We start from the raw sequence: 19877 nt of genomic DNA, 5'->3' as shown, positions 1-19877 counted from the left end.
AGTGACCTGGCGCCCACAATGATGATTTTTGTCAATTAATACTATTCGAAGACAAAAACATTTATGAGTTTCATCTCGAAACTAAATCGCATCCAAACACGGAAAGATCTCCCTGCACTACAATTCGCTATATCATCCAAGCCATATGAAATAATTATTTCTACATTAATTCTATAAGAACTCCAAACGGCTAATAATTCAAATTCGTATGCAGTCCAAAATAACCAACTTAGTTTTCATAGGGTTAATTGGCAATCGCGAATAAAAATTGTATCGTTAATATTTGTAATGATATAATTGTTTATACTGGCAAGGTTGTTAGTACCTGAAACTTGCATAACGAATGAAGTCAACAACCATTCACTGGTGTCAAGGGCGATAACTCTTATGCTTTGCCTACACTTAACACAGTGCTTAGAAATACTTGGAATGCCACGAAACTATAAATATTATATCTGAGTAATATTATAAACGCGAAAGTTTGTATGTATGGATGTTTGTTACTCGTTTACGCAAAAACTATTGACCAGATTAAGTCGAAACTTGATAGGTATACTGTACACAGATAGTTTGGATAGTTTTAAGTTTTTTAGTTTAAGTTTCTTGGGATCATTTGTAGCGGCTGGAGCCGCAGGCTACAGCTAGTTAAACATAATGCATGGTTAAGGATTACCCTACTCTACTTCTCGTTCAATTGATGTAAAACCTGGTGTCAGAGTTTTTTAAACGGCCGGTTACCGGACACTGCTTTTTGCACGCCCTAGAAAAGTTCTCAGGTTTTCTAACAATATTTTCACTCACCGTTTTTAAGAATTGATAATTACTTTGTAATGCACGCACATGAATTTGAAAAGACATTAGTGCGAGCCTAGAATTGATCCTACGACCTTTCATATGTTATTCGAACGGTTACATGTTATGAAGTTAATGAAGTTATAAAGATAATATCCTCAGCAAATTGTATCTACTGAATATGTCAGAAGACAATGAAGCACAATGTGACAGTATCAAAGTTGGGCAAAGCACGTATGTTAAATACCTCCATAAATATACCTATTATTAAATATTCGACAGATATAGGGATATAATAGCAGCTTACCACTCTCATTATTGCTGTATAGTATTTATTATATTATATATAGATTACCTACATATTGTATTTCACTTTAATCGCACATGTCTGATTAACAAGCCGGCTTTGACCTTAGAATCAAAAACAATCAAAACTGCAACGTACTGACTTCCATTTATTCACCGCCTAATTCATAATATTCTTATAATTAATATAATATTACAATACAACTATAATAACGACGTGAGTTACGTCTCAAGTCTTTTCAGTTTGAGCCAGACTCCTCCGTCCGCGGCATAGACTAGGGAAGAGCTTTTTATTTTCATTGGCACTGGCGTCCGTGGGTCGAGTATCAATTCGTAGTTCTGAAGAACTTTGATCAACGCCATCTTTGATTGGATGTAGCCTTGTCGTATTCCTGTTAACAAAAGTTTGGGTATTTAGTGTCGAAAGTTTCATATAGCAAACAAAACTCCAGGGCCCCGATTCTGCTATTTACAACGACTGATGAATGAATGGCAGTTGGATTAAATTTGAAATTATTCCTATTCTATTAAGCATTTGAAAATACAATTACTGAAAGTTAATTGTATTGACCTTGAGCGTACTGTCCCGTACTGAATTTCCAATGATTGTGTAGAAAAATTCTTAAGACAATACGAAAATTGAAATTTTTAACCAAATTTCATTCATTAATCTTCCATTGTAAATAGCAGAATTGGGGCCCAGCTCTCTTAAATTGTAAAGTGAAAACAATTAATTAAGTATAGACGATATTTTTAACAACAAAAAAAAACAACTGATTTAAAAGTAAAGTACTAAGGCAAACATGATGATACTTATGGGACCAAATGACAATTAATTATTTCCCATTAAATGAATAATAACAACACAATCAGTTTATTTACTCCGGAGTTCTAAAGAAACAAACATAACGCAGTTGAAGTGGGTTGAAAATAAAATTGAAAAACCCTTGCTTTTTAGCAGGCTTTAGTAGAAACATTGCTAATTTTAATTCTCTGAACGTTTAATTCAGCCTTGTCATTACTTAAAGGACATTGACATTCGCGTCAACAGTCATTATATTATTAAAACGATAATAATTGAATGTGATTGGCTGTCAAACATAATAAAAGGTAACCTTACTTTTAAGTATAGATACACACAAGTTAAGTGCGAAAATCTAAGTGAGTAACCCTGACACATTAAACCCAGTGTGAGTGTTTGGTTAAGAAATAGTAAGTAGAGATATTAATATCTTATTTGAAATAAATGGAAAGGTCAGTGTCAAACCTTGACTGATGATTACATTAATGAAATAATTGTTAACACTTCTTTTTACTCTTCATTCAAGACCACTAAAAGTTTTGATGTAATTTCTTGTTAGTAAATATAAAAGTTGTCGTTCATATTTATATAATACGTTGAGGTCAATAAACGGTGACTTTCAACTGTGTTATGTAAATAAAATCGTAATTTTAGTTAGTTAACACCGTCTACCTACCTTTATTAGACAGCCAATAATTAATAATTTTATTTTATGTTCTATTTGATCTGGGCTTTTATTTATTTATGTACACACAATATACAAAAATAAAACAAATATAAAAATGAAAATACAGTAGTTACAAAAGTACTGATTATTTCTTTAGGAATTTCTGCCAACAGACCTGCGACAGGACATTACAAAAAGAAATATAGACACAGAGTGTAAACAAATATAGGAAAATTTATATTTTACTATAATCTATTTCATCACAATTGCATGTATATCTAGGTACGGGCTACCTACGTGAGTTGAATCTTCAGTGGAATGTTTTACTACGCAGGTCAAGAACAACAGCAATAGATGCACAACATTATTGATTAAGAATTGCACAATTTTCTTAAAGGTAAGATCTCTACAAAACTTAGTAGATTCTCCTTAAAATTTTACCAAATTCGCAAATTACCAGGCCATGTTAAAATACGTGATCAAGTGTTCGTCCTTAAAACGAGAAAAGGGGATTATTTATCTATTTTAAATTCATCGAAGCAAACTGCAAATAAAATAAATAAGCTACAATACGATACCCACCTAAACACTTTTTGGGTCCTTCTCCAAAAGGCATCCAGTGACACGGATGCATCTTCGCTTTTCTTTCCGGGGCAAATCGTTCTGGGTCGAACTTATCCGGATCCGGGAAGATATCCGGGTCCATATGTATGGCATGCGTTGGGATGAACACCATCGTGCCTTTCTCTATGACAAGGTCACTGTTGGGCAACTTGTAGTCTCTGTTGCATCGTCTGAACAATGCCCGCATCGACGGATGTATCCGCATTGTTTCTGCAAAGAAGAATTTAATATTCACTGGATTTTAGTAAGTGGAGTGTTATATTCATAGTTTTCAGTTATTTGAACTCGATGTAAATTATTTATTTTGTCGTATTATTCAGAGTGCTTCTTATGTCTTTGCTTCATATTCCATAATTGTCTAGATGTTCAAAAACGACCATACTTTATCAGGAAAGGTTTAAGTCAGATGAACCAGAAGCAAATGCTTTATTGGCATTGGTTGACCTCGTCGATCATCGGACCAAAGAGGTCGTTATTTTTGTGACTATATTTAGTAATCGTGAAATATGCTAACAATAAAATACAATGATTAAAAACCGGGCAATGACAAAAAAAAGATATTGCAAAGTTCTATAAGGTTAGATTTCGTTATATTATGTAAATAGAAAAACAGTAGGCTTAACAAATAATGCTTACGTATATTTGCTGTTCTGATTCGCGCAATCTACATACATTGCTGAAATAACTCACCGTCTAGAACCATATTTAGATATCCCATTTCGTTTTGTGCTTCGTACGTGCATTCCCCGTTGTGTTTAGCCAGTACCCTGAGAACCTCCTCCCGAGCTTTGGCTTGGACCTCAGGGTTCAAGGCTAACTGGTAGGCTGCGAATTGCCCGGTTGTGGCCGAAGTCTCATAGCCGGCTATCATGTATAGCATAGTGTTTGCTGCCACGTCCGTCATCGTGAAGGGTAAATGTGTCACTGCAGTGCATTCCATGTTTTCTGGAATAATTTTAATACTTTTGGCACTAAAATTTATTCTATCATTATTTCATGTACTTTTTTCTAGCCTAGATGTATATCATCGGCAGTTTGGACGATGTTTTTGCAATATGATTTATCTATAGGTTAAGCACTTTCGTAATAGTTTAGATCCTTGAAGTCGTCTATAAAAAGACCGGTAATATACGAAATAGTTGCTGATTGTTGCCAAACTGAATTAATTACATTACAGTTTTGATAAAATACAATTTCTTACGAAAGCAAAAACGAGTGTGAAATACTAAGTAGAATAATGGCACAAATTATATCATAACCGGCATTTTAAAATTGATTGATGGAACCAATTACAATTTATATTTTAATTGTAGCTCAAATGTTATCGAACTACACTTAATACATCTGAGCGTCATGCGTTAATATTTCTAACGATCTCTTCACTAACCACACGTACCTTTCTCATCACCTACATTTTCATTTTTTAATTCAATAAGTGTCTGCAAGAAGTCATTCCGCGTCACGGAATTTTCCTGACGATACTGAACGGTGCTTTTCACTATGCCGTAGAAAAAGTCCTCGATTTTAGAACTTATTCGTCTTATTTTCAAGCTATCGAATGTATCTGGAGCGAAGAACGCAAAGGCTCGAATTAGTCTCCTAAAACAATAATGCGTTATTAGTTTAATTACTGGCCCTTCAAAATGTGTCTAACTACATAAAAAGCAAAAGGGGCAACATATTTATTATATAAAATCGTAAAGATGAAGATCTCTATCTGTGAAGATAGATAGTTAATAATGGTGACTTCATAGTTAGTAAGTGTTGTCTACAAATATAAAAATATTTTCTTTCACCAATTTTTGTACATTTTCAAGACTTGTTTTACTCCAAGATGTATGAGCCTTAACGTTAACCGGTAACTTTACGACAAAGTTGAGAAACTACATCTGCGGTTAACCTAGGAAATGGCTCAGATTTGAATGAAAGTTACCTAAAGTTAAGATTGTGTGTTAATAATACATTAATACGTGCAAGATAATACAACTTACCAGTAATGAGATTTGTGATCAAAATACTCGTGTCCTCTGATATAAAACTCAGAATCGGGGTTCTTAAAACCATTGCACTCAACACCAAAACCAACATTGCCTATAATCTCCATTGCATACTTTGAATAGAAATCTGAGAAATTCACTGTTTTCCCATCCTTGTGCAGTTCATCGACGTAATCCAAAGCCTTCGACGCAATTTCTTCTACGATTGGGTACATCGTTTTCAGTTTCCCAGGCTTGAAAGTCGGAGTCATTTTCAACCGTAGAATTTTCCACCTTCGACCAAATATATTGAACAGATTTGCCGCCAAGGGGTCCCCGACGCCGCCAGCGTATGTTCCTCGTGATTGGAAGTAATCGAAGTCCTTTATCAACATGAGCTTGGCGATATCTGGGTCGTGTATAGACAACACAGGCTGGTGGAAAGAGTACATGCCTATGTACGGCAAATGCTTGTACTTAAAGTAGTTATCATAATAAGGTTGGAAAAACTGTTCCTTCCTTTTAATGACTTTCTTTATATGCCCAAAGAGGAATTCCGGTTTTGGTCCAAACACACCTCGTCTTGCCCAGTAACTGAATTTTTGTCGAAACCACAAAACTGTGTAAATGATCGTGAAAATGAGAACTATAACTGTCCGCACATTGAAAATATGCGTAAATATAAACGACATTTTAACGCACTTCTTTTCAAATTTTCTGTTAATTCAAACCATTTACACTTCACTAATACTTTCGACCCCTAGTAAATTAATAGTCTATTTTAATTTGACGTCATTTGCGTGCGTTCGCGCCGAAACTATGAACTATGCTGCGGCGGCCACAAGTTGTATGGCTCGTGCTTGGACTGACTCTAGGCTCGACTATTTCATAACACCTAATCTATAAACATAGCCAAGGTAAAAGCGCATGTTTAGATAATGAACTTGAAAACTATTTCACAAAAAATGTGCACTTTTTGTGAAACAAATTAGCTATTTTTTCATATAGACTATTATCTAGAATAAAAAATTAAGTAGTAGTAAATTAAAAAGGGATATAGGTGTCTAAGAGACAGCCGCACCTGAATAAAGAAGGGTAGTCTGCTAAATCCAACACACCCTGCAAAAATGCGTAGCAGAAGAATAAAACAAACTGCATTAAAAAACTCTTTTATTAATCAAATATTAGTAACAAAAATACATTCTTGATTGTTATTCTTATTTAAAACACAAACCAATTCTTACAAACCTTACTTACTTATGAGATACATCTATAGAACTATCTGTGTTATCGCTTTCTGCCTTCACCACTTCTCGCCTTAATTGTACCAAATGCTGTAAATAATCTTTAGGTCTCCGATTTGATACTTCGCAGTCATTCAAACCCTTATAATGTGGAATACGACTCTCATATCTGTTAACCGAGTCTTCTAGATAATTGCATGAATCAAATAGTTTTGTTTCGATGGTTTTATACTCATTTTTATCATCATCCTCGTTACAATAATATTTGCTGTCAAAGTATGGTCGGCGTCGTCTACACTTGTATTCTGGAGCATCTGTTTCTCGACTATCCGTTGAACTGACATCTATTATTTCAGATCGACAACAATTTGAGTAACTTCTTGGGTGAATTTCAGTTTTCGAATCGTAAATGTCGTTTCGGTCCCTGGGTTTCGTAGTTCGATATTTAGTTCCTTTGTAAACAGGTACGTAGTTTTTCCTTAAGCTACCCAATGTTCTGCTGCCAGCTTTTTTCCAAATAAAAGAATCAGAATCCATTTTACTCGATTCTGTTGAATCTGAATATAAGCTCTCATAATCTTTCTCTACAGGAAGGTCTTTATCAGATGAAGTGAATTCGGAGACATTTTCGTTTTTATTTGTGTTGTCACTCTTAGCTACTTCACCAGGGGTAGGATCTGAACTTGTATCGTCCTTAAAAGTAACAATCCGTTTTGTATCTCTCTCTCTCGGCGGGGAAAGTATTATGTTATATGGATACATATTTTCGTTCCGTCCTAATATCATATTTTTAATCTCAGCCGATTTTGAAGTTTTCACAGAGTTAGGATTTACTCTCGGTAGCACAAACTCATCTGTTTCTGGAAATTCCTCGCTGCGGTTGTTTAAACTATCAGATTTTGATGTACTCCCATTTTGCAAAGGACCCTTTGCTTGATCTAAAACGTTCACTAAAACAGTAATGTTATCATCATCTATCTCTATAACACCCTGAGGGTCTACAGTACTATGATTTGTAAGAAGGTCAGGAGTAGTCGTCACAACACTGGATATGCTATTTTTTAATTCCGTCTCCGAGTTATCGTCACTTTGAGATTCCGAATCCACTGGATACGATTGTGATATGTTTATGCTAATCACTGGTGCAACAGTAGAGCCCTCAGAATAATCATCAGTATTCTTACTGCAACAATGTTTTCCTACATTCGAAGCACGTTTCCTTCTTCTAGGTGGTGGTACTATTTGCGTTTGAGTACAGTTTTCTTGTTTGGTTGCAAAATCAGTCATCATAAAGGAATTCTTGTAAGCCACGCGTTTTGTTTCTGTGGATCTGTCGCTGAATATTAAAGAAGCCGTAGGACCGACCGCTATTTCTTTACAGCGGGGTGTCATAGGAACCGTTTCAGTAGCTACGTCACGGCATAATGTAAACGGACACCCACTTTTTATAATGAACGAGTATAAATCACTTTGTACATCTATAGCTTGGTCTTTAACTCGCGTGACTGTCGCTCGCGTCTGCGTGTGCGCCGGTATACCTATCCTTCTTTTATTTCGTAAAGCTTTCTGACTCAGCTCCATTAGTCTCTGCCTTGCATTTGTACATATTTTTAACTCGCTCAGTGGTTCAACTATTTTCTTGTCGACCATCGTTTCCATTTTAGATACTGCGGCTTCTTCTTTCTTTTTAAGTTTTGAATATAATCTTTCAGTAACTGAAGCAACAATTTCTGCTCTCTGGTTATCATGAAGAATGGTTATTTGTGGGACTTTGAGTTTTTTCGAATCGGGTACTGCGTTGATTTGCACTTCACTTTGACTGGGGAGAGTATTTGCCAAACTACTTGTCTGCCCAGCCAAAGAACTTTTATCAATGGGTAAAACTTCTTGTGATCTATATTGTCTCTTTTTGTGTCTAAGAGGTGCGATTACTTTCAAGTCATCTCCGCTGCTAGCTCTCTCTAAGGGTGGTCCAAATAACTTGTCCATTTCTTCATTAATCTCGGTCGTCAGCTTAAGGTTCTTATCCATTGCGTTGATGACATCTGAGCTACCGCTAGCAGCGGACGATGCTGTTGATTCTGAGTTGTTAGCGTCAAGCTTAGGACGCATCATATCGATAAGGTTGCCTATGATTGCTGGTTTATTTAAATCATTTGTTTCTGACACAAGTTCATTTGCTCTTAATGTCCAATGTTCTTCGTCGAATGTGATGCTTCCAGTCTCAGGTATCTGAAAAAAACGGTCACCTATACTTCATTCTATAGATAAAGTACCGTACAAAAATCATCAAGATCTCATACATATCGGATGTGGTTCCTCGTGAGTTCAGCGATAAGTTGGTTGAGCTGGGCTTGTAGGGCAGCCCTGGACACGACTAGCGAGTTGCAGTTGACGGTTCTTGGTGTCGGCAGCTGACGAGCCCGAGCGGCCCAGCGGAGAGTCGAGGCAGACTCACCGTAGCATGCCGCACTTGGTGACACAGCTATAATGCAATAATAGAAACTAGAAAATAAACCTTAAACATAAAATCGTAAGGCCAAAATTTTTAAAGAGGGCTACGTCATGTTGACTGGTCAAAATATTAAAGACTGTAGAAGTTTTCAAGTTACCTATCATCAAAATTACCAATGTGATCTGTATATTATTATGTTTATCAAAACTTTTCAAGTCCTCAAAAGCTAAAGCCTCCATCCATAAGATGATGAAGAATGTTAAGTATGCAAGATATACATGTCAGTGGATGATCGTTATTTGGATCAAGATCAAGAGAAATTTCCACATTTCTGAAGTACGTAATGAGTGTCATAATCATTGCTACCCACTAATGCATATTATGTATGCCAAGGCCGCATCTCTTAAGAGCATCGACTTTGGACGATTTTCTAAAACCAGTTATGTTTTAGATAGTAATCCGTCTACTTCTGAATTCCGTGAATTCGACTGTTATGCAAAAAACCGTGTACATACTCGTATATTGATTTGATAATAACAGGTAGCTTTCTAGTGAAATGTAGAGCAACCGATAAAAACAAAACAACATTGAGAAATAGACGCTTGTCTTACGCGAGGATCGAACCCGCAACACGTCTCGGTGAGCTCAACCACTCGGCTATCCGTGAAATTACCTAACACGAAAAAAATCCTTAAATATTCATAATGGTCCAAAAGGAAACTGACATTTTAGAAAACGGATTTATAAGGAATATATGCGGTTGACGAAATCAGTGATAGATCATACACAATTAGCACATACTTGCGATAATGAATGTAGCAGCTCCTCCTGTGAAGCAATCCTTCAGCAGCCACGTGAGAGCGGAGTCACGGTACGGGACGAACCTGCCACGACCAGTACCGCCACTCACTGAAATAAAACAATGCATTCACATAGAAACCCATATCAACACACTAAACACTCTACACAACGACTTCACGCCTAAAATTCAAACGATATATAAAATATGGGCAGAGGTATACGGCTCTTAGAAAGAAGATATCAGACATCTTGGCTGCAATGTAGTATTGCTACTATTTACAATATTTCGAGGTCAGAAAATCTTATTATGAGACCCGTTATTATTATCTAATTAGTGAAATTAATTATTACAGACACCTAAATCAATTATTACAACTGTTTGTTAAAAAACAATTGGATGTTATGTTACGTTTCCTATTTAACACTATTCATAATTTACTTTTGTTTAAAATGTAGAGCAGTAGGAGATTATGCAAGTAGGTTGACTTGAAAGTTAAATTAGTCAATTAAAGCCTCGTATTTATAACTCACCGAGAGCGGAAATGACGTTGCTAAGTGCCACCAAAGACTTGTTGATATTGGCGCCTTCCTTCTGCCGGCCGCCGCCACAGCCCTCCCAACTTGCCTTCTCGCTATGCACAAATCAAGCAACATATTTCAATTGCATAAAAAAAAATATTCAGATATACGTCATATAATGAAACTCTTTACAATTTAGTGATTTCTTAGGTTTACGCGAAAGTTAGTGGAATGTTAATGGTATCATGATACCTGCAAAGGTTTCGAAACGTCGGGAACTAAAATCAAAAATTAAACCGCGATAAAATCCGTAAAATTAGTTTCATTGCAATTTCTTTACGATTTATAAAAAAATGGCATTTAAAAAACCGTTGGCCTAATCAACATTGAGCAGCAACTTGAGCCAGAACGAATACATTTAAAAATCCAGTTGTCCGCATATGGAACTGTAAACATGAATTTGCAACTCGTTAATTTTCTTGCGTAGTGCGCACGTAGGGCTTCCCCAGTTCGTTGAAGCTTACACGGCGATAGATTAACAGCATTAGCCCACAACAGGTATTCTCTTAACATATACATATTTATAAGACGTATGTACCTGTGTCTCGATCGTAATCCTCAAATGAGTAAGCAGGTAGTTTCGACATGGGTTTATGTTGTCAAAGCTACTTAAATTTTGCTAATACTTTAGATCTTGCTGAAACCTCAATACTTGGGAAAATGAGTTAGGATCGTTAAAAAGTTGTTGACTTTGCAGCACACCTGATAAGCGGTGGTTTAATATGAACTTTTGTAATGTAGCAAATAATTTTTTGCCGCTAGTTAACAGTCGAACTTTTAATGCTGGTCTGTGTACTTGGTCATTTTAATAAGGATGTTAATGTTACATTATTTCCTAGTTCACATTACATTATATTAAGTACCTATAACCTAACTATAATATAATGTGAATTAAGTGTTCTGGCTACCTCCCAGCTAGATCAGCGAGATGCAGTGTAGCATGAGGTGTGGTGATCTCTAGCAAAGCGTGAGACCTCGATGAGGTGGAGTTGCGGCGAGTGGAGGCAGTGCGCCGACGACGAGTGCCTTCTTCTACTAGAGTTAATAGAGCTTCGGCATCCTGGACTGCTACGCGGCGAAGGTCTAGCCAGAAAGGAAGAGGTATTAAAACAAAGCGACTTTAAACGATTCCGCCCTCTACAGTATCCCAATTGCTATTTCTGAATAATATAAAAAAAAATTGCGGGTTCCAAGGCAGTTAATTGTTTGCCCTGGACTTGGGGAATTGGACATACCGAGCTTAAGTGTTTCGGTGATTTTCGTTGGTTTCATTGTAGACCCTGGCTTACAGGAGTTGCAATAACGGGCACGTGTGGGTCTAGTCCCAAAAAAATCTAACACTGCATTGCACTTTTTAACTGTTATAAAATTAGTAGTTAATAAAGATTGATCTTATTCTTGTTATTTAATAGGATACCTATCAAAGTTATAAAACCACAATCAGGTCATGATTAAATTGTAAGACACAATGACTAGCAAATTTGGAGTGGCCTACAAAGATTGGAATGCAAGTAAAATTAGTAAGCTGCGGACAATAATCAATCTGTAGCATATTATATGTAGTACATATATTAGGTACAACCTCCATGACGTGTTCCTAGCACTGCAGTTGCAGTAAAAGGCAGAAACACTCCACGCCGCATCGCGCTCCGTTTCGCTTCCACATCTAAAATAGTGCTACACCAAGAGGTGGTGATAGTCTCTCTAATGGATAGAATTGTGGTCTCTTACTCTGTACGTAGGGTCCTTTCGAGGGATGCTCTCGTACGCGCAGATCCTTCCGGGCGTTGCCTTTCCGCCGCGGCAGCGAGTGGCACGGAGGCAGGGGAACCTCACCAGACAGCAGGTCGTGAACCCTCTCGTTGTAAATCTCAAGGAAACTTGACAATAATAAATAAATAAAGTACATAATTAAATGCAAATAATGTAAACATTTATAGTTATTAGCGAATTTGTTGCAGAGCAATAGAAGAGGATTTTATTTCTGCACCACTTTAGCTGATCCTGTGCCGAGAACATTAAATCTAGTATTTGAAATGAAACTACTTTTACGGATTTTATCGCGGTTTAATTTTAGATTTTAGTTCCCGACGTTTCGAAACCTTTGCAGGTATCATGGTCACGGGCAGACTGAGATGGCGTTCGTCTTGACAGAAGATGTTGCTCGTTCTACCTTCATATTTTAATTAATTATTTGTGGTGGAATTTGGATTCTTTAGCGAGGATCTGTGGTTGGTCAAATCTAATATAATGGCTGGAACCTTCAGCATGTTCGGCGACTGCAGACTTCGTTGAGCGGCGGTGTTTGCAGAACGAAGTCTGCAGTCGCCGAACATGCTGAAGGTTCCAGCCATTATATTAGATTTGACCAACCACAGATCCTCGCTAAAGAATCCAAATTCCTACCTAGGATGTTTCGCGAGGCTATTGAGATTAAAAAACACCCTAATTTCAATAGAGAAGATGGCTGGAAGATATCACCTACTTGGGATCCAATAATAAATAAACTCAAGGCCAAACCCAAGAGCAGCGCTGCAAGACATCAAGACACAGTGAGCTCATACTGGGTAGGTCGGACCACAAATAATTAATTAAAATATGAAGGTAGAACGAGCAACATCTTCTGTCAAGACGAACGCCATCTCAGTCTGCCCGTGACCATGATACCTGCAAAGGTTTCGAAACGTCGGGAACTAAAATCTAAAATTAAACCGCGATAAAATCCGTAAAAGTAGTTTCATTTCAATGTCTAACATTCGCGTAAACCTAAGAAACCACTATTAAATCTAGTATTTATGTTACATGACCCTGATTTTGGAATGTGCACACTATTGCAAAACTCGTCTATGCTCTGCTAAATCGCGAGAGTTTAAGACTATAAAAATCCAATTTAATAATCTGTTATGTCCATGACCAAACAGACATGGCAACTACATTAAACTAGGTTACCTATGCACAACAAATTGCATCATGTGTTAGTAAACATCCACCAGAAAAAAGAGTTATTAAACAACTATCTTTTTCAGCGACTTTACCCGCGTGAAAGTCGGTTATCTGATAAATCCCCTCCTTGTAACGCTGTCGGATACTTTTAAGTTAATCTAGGGTGGCAACAAACTTTCAACGAAATTGGTCGGTTGGTTTTAGCTTGCAGAATTGACAAACATACACACTAGCAAAGTTTCACTTTATATAGGTAGTATTGTGTTAAAATGTTTCTTAAAAGAAGCAATAGTATAAATGTCCAGCCATCACAAGTTCCGAACTGATTTCAAACTGTCTTAACAACAGTAAGTCACGACCACGGTAATTATCGTCAAATAAATCATACAGTAATTTAAAAGCGGAAACTATGTTTTGAACTTTGTTTTAACTATGTAGAAATAAGTTTAACTAGTTTGACCTATATTTGCATAGGTTCTTATGAGCATTCACGTGATCATAATTAAGCTAAATATTTTATCAAAGGATGAGGTTAATTTAATTTTACCTTAATTAAGTATCCCGATTTCTTGTCAATAGAAAATTACGATTTAAATTAAAGCCTATAATTATAGCCTTGTGACAACGAAAGGCTTAACATCCGCCGAGGCTTATTGTGTTAATGAATATAAGTAAAAAAAAGGAAAAATTACGTTAATACTTTACAAAAGAGACAGCATGACATAGTTCTTCATAGTTTTTCCATCTCAACACGTAAACTTAGCGTTTTAAAAGTTCAAAAATAGTTTACGAAGTAATATAAGGGTGAATGTTTCCATTTACTTGGTGTTCATGAGTAATAACCCGTTATTGCTGCTCGCAATGGTCGGTGGTGTTACGTGAGGTCTGGGGGCAGACACCTCGGCACTGTGTGATACAGACACTATAAAACAAGTCAACACCATGGAGGTAAACATTAGTGAAACTTTTTAATTCACACGATAACTATATTTTTAGACTGTAGTCTGTTAGTAATAGACCTATTTGAATAGTTTATTTTATTGACTTGTAGCCAATTCGTGGAGCAATATTTTATGAGTTAATATATTACTTTTGCCTTCGACATCAACAAATAATGTGGGTTTCTAACGATAGAAGAATATATAATTTTCGATTCAATAGTTCTTGATATTAACTGCCCACTAGTGCCTAAAAAGACACGAATTTAATTCCTTTATAATGTAAATGTTATTATTTCGCATTAAAGAATCGTTTAAAAATTGGATGAAACTATAAAAATCTATGAGAACCAATAGGGAGACAAGTATTATAACAGACCATAGGATCAGGCAAAAGATCAAGAGATTAGACAATGTTTTCACCTGCGTAAATATATTTCGTGTTGCAAGCTTTCCACGTGTCATATTTTCTAAAATGTTCATGCATTCGTCTTTTCAGACATATTTTAGGTATTAATCTGACTACCGAGAATAGCGCTTGTCACTCTACATAGACATCATTTTTTTTGAACAGCATACTATTCTATGAATGTCCGTACAAAAATAACGTAAGAAGAAATAAACAACAAAATTACTATACTATCGCCCGCCATGCTCTTAAGTTATATCGTCAATAAGAAATAATTTAAACTGTGCATGACGAAATAAATAAATTTAATATCTTACTACTATTATTTTATAAATCATCTCACCTGTTTTATTTTCCTAAGAAAACAATCACAACGTTTATTCCTGTGAACGCTGGGCGCTCGCCACGACTGCCGTGGGGCGGCGAACCCGACTAGCACTGAAACCTTACTGTGACTACCTCACTAATATCAGCCACTAGCTGACCCGACACCCCCCACAGTTCACCCTACACTGAAGCATGCTACATAACGAACAATATCTTTAAAATGGCAATCCCTTTAATGAAAACTGAAAACTTTTTAATTTCCTCGTCTTTGTTTTGAACTTTATATGCTAACACGATACGAACGTTTATCATTTAGGTTTTGGCAACACGTATCTTATTTAAACTAATAGATTTAACACAGTCAGCAAGTGAAAATAAAAATGCTCGTTTCATGACGTAGTGAATCTCTATCATTCCATAATGTATCTACGTAGATAAAAATTACTTGTCATTTGAGAGTATGAAACAAACATTATTTTTTGAGAACCTGATAAGATTAAGACTTTTTTCTTCTCTGGCTAAATCCCGAAGGAACTTGACCCGTTTTTTCGAATAAGAAATCATTAACTGACTCTTCCCGCTTTGGGTTAGGGGAAGGGAGTGTCAGACTGACTAAAATACACTCATGTTCCCTCCTTTAGAATTCGTGTCCAGTGTCGCGGTAGGACATTCGGATAATCTCGCGGGCCCGATAGGGGAAACTTTTCTTCTACATCTGTACGAAAATGTAAAAAAGTGTCAGCTTTGTTAGTCTATTTTTATAGCAAAACGCAAAAGTCTCCACTAAATTGTCACCTTTACCTGTAGCTTTCATATATGAACCTGCACTATAACATAAAAAAAAATACGAAATGGAAATGTCTTAAACCTTTGCAACGCAAATACACCACCTTCATTTCTAATGATTGCTGTATTAAACAGGTGTCTATGATAGCAACACATGTAACGTAGGGAGATATATTAGCGCAGATAAAGCCTCGATGGCCGGGTGTTAAAGGCTCGCGTGTCGTTTCAGCCTTGACGTCAGGAAGCTACGGTGCCTGTCTTTATTACCATTCAAACTTAATCGAATACAACCAACAATATATTACCCGAGTGTTACGAACACAATCATAAAAAGTTTCAAACAGAAACCCGCAACTAATTCCGAAGAAAGTTTGTTTAAGGGAATGACCGCAGTGGGTATCGAGTAAAAAATCAGTATATCGTCAAACATCCTTCTTAGAGATCTTATATTTACTCCTAAAGTCTATAAGAAAGCCAATCTTAAAGTCTTATGTAAACTTTGAAACTTTGGAGCATTGTCAAGGCATCTTAACACCCAAACAAAAAAGTTCGCTAAGGAGATACCGGAATCAGAATAAACTTCAAACTAGCGGAATCCCAGTGACTACGTTCACAAGTCACGCATTATAATAATCACAATCGTTTAACGTGAAAAAATTGGCGCCTTTGAAATAATGACGCGACACCCATTTCATTTCGGCAATCGTATCGCGTGCCGTCACACATACTGCTGCTTCACACGAATGCATAAATGATAGAAAACAATTTACTTTCCGAAAACAAACGGCGTTTTGGTATAAACGTAAACACTGCATATATTATGCGAAATGTAGTTTTCAAGAAAGTATAGGTACCGGTCGACGGTCTACTGCCAGACAAGTCTAGAATTGTGGGTAGACATCTTTGACGGCAAAAATGTTCGTGAACCCCTTTGACACGAATATTATATTAATGACAACGGGAGTCGTTTGAAAAAAATGTTATGTGATTTGGTGAGTTAGAGTACAGTCTATGCCACCCAACAGAAGAAAAATATGCTTACATAATTAGTTATAACGGAGAGTATTCTTCTTCTTTGGCGTATAAATTATGCATACCTAGGCGCGGTAGACAAAAACGTTTTGCATTTTTTTGCAATCTAAGATTATAAATTTGGATCACCTCATGAGTGGCATTTTACGATTTCTCTAAATTGACTATTACTTCAGTGGACCTTGAACATTGCAATATCTATTTGTATCAATCATTAAGAATCAAATCTAGATACAGATCCGCTAAATATAACGAAACCATAAATCAAAATGAGTATGTTGCAGTCCAAGTTGGAGATACCGGTAGCTAAATTGATCAAGTAATAATTACCTGGTATTCTTCGATCAGCATGGTTTCTAAAGTAGAAAGAACAGGGCCCCAATTCTGCTTATTACAATGGCCGATGAAATTAAATGAAATCATTTATACTGAAAGTAGGATATATCATCACTTTTACATGTCTTATTTTTTGAGAACGCTGGAGTCGACATTTCCTATCTGACTACCCTGAGAAGAAATGTCGAAACAACCTCAAGGGGTCACAGTCTCTTTTGAAGTCCAGAGCCAGACAATGAATGAATGAAATTTGGCTTAAAATTACAATTTTCGTATTCTCTTAAACATTTTTCTACATAATAATTGGAAATTTAGTACGGGACGGTATACTCAAGATCAATAAACTTCCAATAAATTACTGTACTGGCAAAATGCTTAAGAGAATAGAAATAATTTCCAATTTAATACAATTGCCATTCATTCATAGGCCATTGTAAATAGCAGAATCGGGGCCCTGACATGGTCAGCGATAAAACAAGAGGAATAATTACCTGATAGTGAAATCAACCGGCTGCAGTTCATACAAGGCCTTGCAGACGCGCGGTATCAGCCCGGGTTGGGTCTCCGTGCCCATCATGGTATGGGTCTTGCCGGTGGCGCTCTGCCCGTACGCCAGCACGCATGCTGAACGTCCCCGAGACACGCTCGTTATCACCTCCTGCCCGATTGACTCGAATACCTAATAAATAATGTTAAGATGTGATACGTAGGTTTAAGTATCTATAGCATTATTTGCCTAATCGACGAGTTGTTGTCACGCCAAACCCACTGGGCGCTACGTTTCGCGGGTTTGATTCCCGCATAGGACAAGCGTGGGTGTGATAAATGCTCGTCCTGAGTCTGGGCGCCCTGGCGCGTGTGGCTCTAATGTTTGAAAACACACCGGTTACACAAGCATTAAATTACTTACTGCGGGAAACGCTGAACGCAACTTTTATTAACGTCGAATTCAATAATAAGGTCACATACCTATGTATCTAATTTATTTTGCAATATTTTTCTCTATTTTATATATTATTTTCTGTCTCACCTTATCCTGTGAAGCATAGGATGGATGCGAGATGGGACAGCAACTGTCGAATGTATAATCCGCATAGTACCGGCGTGTCCGCTCCCTGCTGTCGCCAGCGCCTGATACACTTACCTGAGCAAAGATATTTCTAATCAGAAAGTGTTCCATTGCCAAAATACCAAATACAAAATATTCGTGCCTTCTCTGGCAATCTCTTCTTTGCATTTGCTACTAGTCATTCATGCACTAAAATATACAGATTATCTAATTCATTAACCGTTCAATAGCCACATTTGATTTTTTGTAAAATAGCCCCTGAGACAAAGTCTTACTTTGAATAACATTAGATATCTACATTTCGAATTCGGGTAATCAACAAAATCTAAAATAAATAAAACAATATCGTTGCAGTTTTCTTTAACGCATTCGGTTACTCCACGAATCGAAATTTATTGAATTTAATTTTTAATTTATTAATTTGTTTTGAATAGAAAATGCACTTAATAAAAAAAAATGGTAATTCATGTTCGCGATGAAGTGATGTTACTTATGGAAATATACTTTCCTAATCAAATTAAATCTAAAAATAATATTTATTCATGTCGATTGGTAAAGTTTATGCATCATTTGACAAAAGTAAAGTACATGCATCCGACAGGAATAACTTATGTTTTAAAAAAAATTATGTAAACGGCACTTACTTTGTTATTAGTAATTGTAACAGTATTTTCATCTACTACATTCACAACTGGTAGGCGATCTTTTTGTGCTTTTAATTCCCTGTGAACAAATATCACTTTACACATATGAACATTTTTCTTTGTTTTTTTTTGTACTTTTATACAACTTTAAAAATAATCAACAAACTTTTCTGTAAACGGCCGGACACGAATCGCAAGTTTAACGTTCGACATTTGATTATTTTTTTTATTTAAAATAAAATATACTGTCCACTTATTACAATTAAATAAGTAAGCGACTCTACAATAATGCAAGTTGAGCGCATAATGAACAGAATTTTTAGAAAGCCCGTGTTGTTATTAGACAAAGTTATTTTAAGATCGGCGCACCCTTCCTGTAGTTCCATAATACAAGGAAGGCATAATTAACTTAAAAATAGCTTGCTCCCTACTAGCTGATATTTGTTTAGCGAGTTTATTGTAAGTGCTTGTAGTGTACAGTTCACAGAAAGAACTATAGTCAATTACATAGTGCTAAGTGTCCTTTAATCTTAAATAATACAGCAGTTTAGTTTTATTGCATAAAAAAAGATTATGAAATGATAGCAACAAACACATTCTCCACATATTTATCACAAAGGGTATTAAATGCAGCTACAGTACGACAATAATCTTATCTATCCTTTTATCTATAATTTAATGAATTTCAAAATACGTACTTCGTTTAGTAAGATTTTTCTACCGGTTAATAAAGTAACTAAATATAAAAACAAAAAATAAAACGGTTTTCATTGTCAAAGTGTCAAACGTCAATGTCACTAAATTACGATAATACATCACTAGCGGCCTAGACATTTTATTAACTTGGCCGAGTTTATGAAAGATTTCTAAAATATTCCAAATAACTTAATGATCGCAGCAGAAATTGCTGTTGGAAATTGAAAGTTGTGGTAAAAACAAAAAGGTATTACTTCTATATTACGTGTGCTCTGAAACGTTAAAAAAATCATCTTACAAGAAACTCGTAAAACAAGTGCTAAAATAGTTCTGCATTAGTGATATGTCTAGCCTATGTCCAGAACAAAATGGATGTTATGGATGAGGAAAGCTTAATGAGATTGTGTGTCACAAGTTTTTCTGAAGAGGAGATTGAAGCGGCTAAAAACTT

The 19877-nt window shown here is 36.1% G+C and overlaps 2 protein-coding genes across 2 annotated transcripts; both read right to left on the bottom strand.

Annotated features, from left to right (window-relative positions):
- Positions 1–1234: 1234 nt before the first annotated feature.
- Positions 1235–6052, bottom strand: LOC113506726 (probable cytochrome P450 6a14). Its single transcript, XM_026889556.1, has 5 exons — positions 5183–6052; positions 4588–4790; positions 3882–4136; positions 3150–3401; positions 1235–1490 (listed from the first exon to the last, which is right to left on the bottom strand). Exons 1-5 carry the CDS (start codon positions 5857–5859, stop codon positions 1321–1323), a joined length of 1557 nt encoding a protein of 518 aa, XP_026745357.1. The 5' UTR covers positions 5860–6052; the 3' UTR covers positions 1235–1320.
- A 97-nt stretch (positions 6053–6149) lies between these two features.
- Positions 6150–19871, bottom strand: LOC113506725 (kinesin-like protein K39). Its single transcript, XM_026889555.1, has 10 exons — positions 18897–19871; positions 18731–18809; positions 18048–18161; positions 17509–17696; positions 11978–12126; positions 11155–11329; positions 10199–10299; positions 9668–9775; positions 8715–8896; positions 6150–8643 (listed from the first exon to the last, which is right to left on the bottom strand). The coding sequence occupies exons 1-10, from the start codon at positions 18941–18943 to the stop codon at positions 6421–6423; spliced, it is 3366 nt and encodes a 1121-aa protein (XP_026745356.1). The 5' UTR covers positions 18944–19871; the 3' UTR covers positions 6150–6420.
- Between the last annotated feature and the right edge of the window lie 6 nt (positions 19872–19877).

The sequence above is a fragment of the Trichoplusia ni genome (assembly GCF_003590095.1).
Source record: "Trichoplusia ni isolate ovarian cell line Hi5 chromosome 23 unlocalized genomic scaffold, tn1 tig00003606_group22, whole genome shotgun sequence".
NCBI classification, from domain to species: Eukaryota; Metazoa; Arthropoda; class Insecta; order Lepidoptera; family Noctuidae; genus Trichoplusia; species Trichoplusia ni.
Note: the sequence above shows the minus strand (reverse complement) of the source record. Positions and strands in the feature narration are given on the sequence as shown.

Bases quoted from the DNA above. Each gene is read 5' to 3' on its own strand.
- LOC113506725 (XM_026889555.1), bottom strand. From the start codon at position 18,943: ATGTCGAACGTTAAACTTGCGATTCGTGTCCGGCCGTTTACAGAAAA. The intron at 18,162-18,730 runs GTAAGTGCCGTT...ATCTTTGCTCAG, and splicing joins TTACAATTACTAATAACAAA to GTAAGTGTATCAGGCGCTGG. The intron at 9,776-10,198 runs GTGAGTTATAAA...GTTTTATTTCAG, and splicing joins CAACGTCATTTCCGCTCTCG to TGAGTGGCGGTACTGGTCGT.
- LOC113506726 (XM_026889556.1), bottom strand. From the start codon at position 5,859: ATGTCGTTTATATTTACGCATATTTTCAATGTGCGGACAGTTATAGTT. The intron at 3,402-3,881 runs GTGAGTTATTTC...TCTTCTTTGCAG, and splicing joins TCTAAATATGGTTCTAGACG to AAACAATGCGGATACATCCG. The intron at 1,491-3,149 runs GTGGGTATCGTA...TTTTGTTAACAG, and splicing joins AGGACCCAAAAAGTGTTTAG to GAATACGACAAGGCTACATC.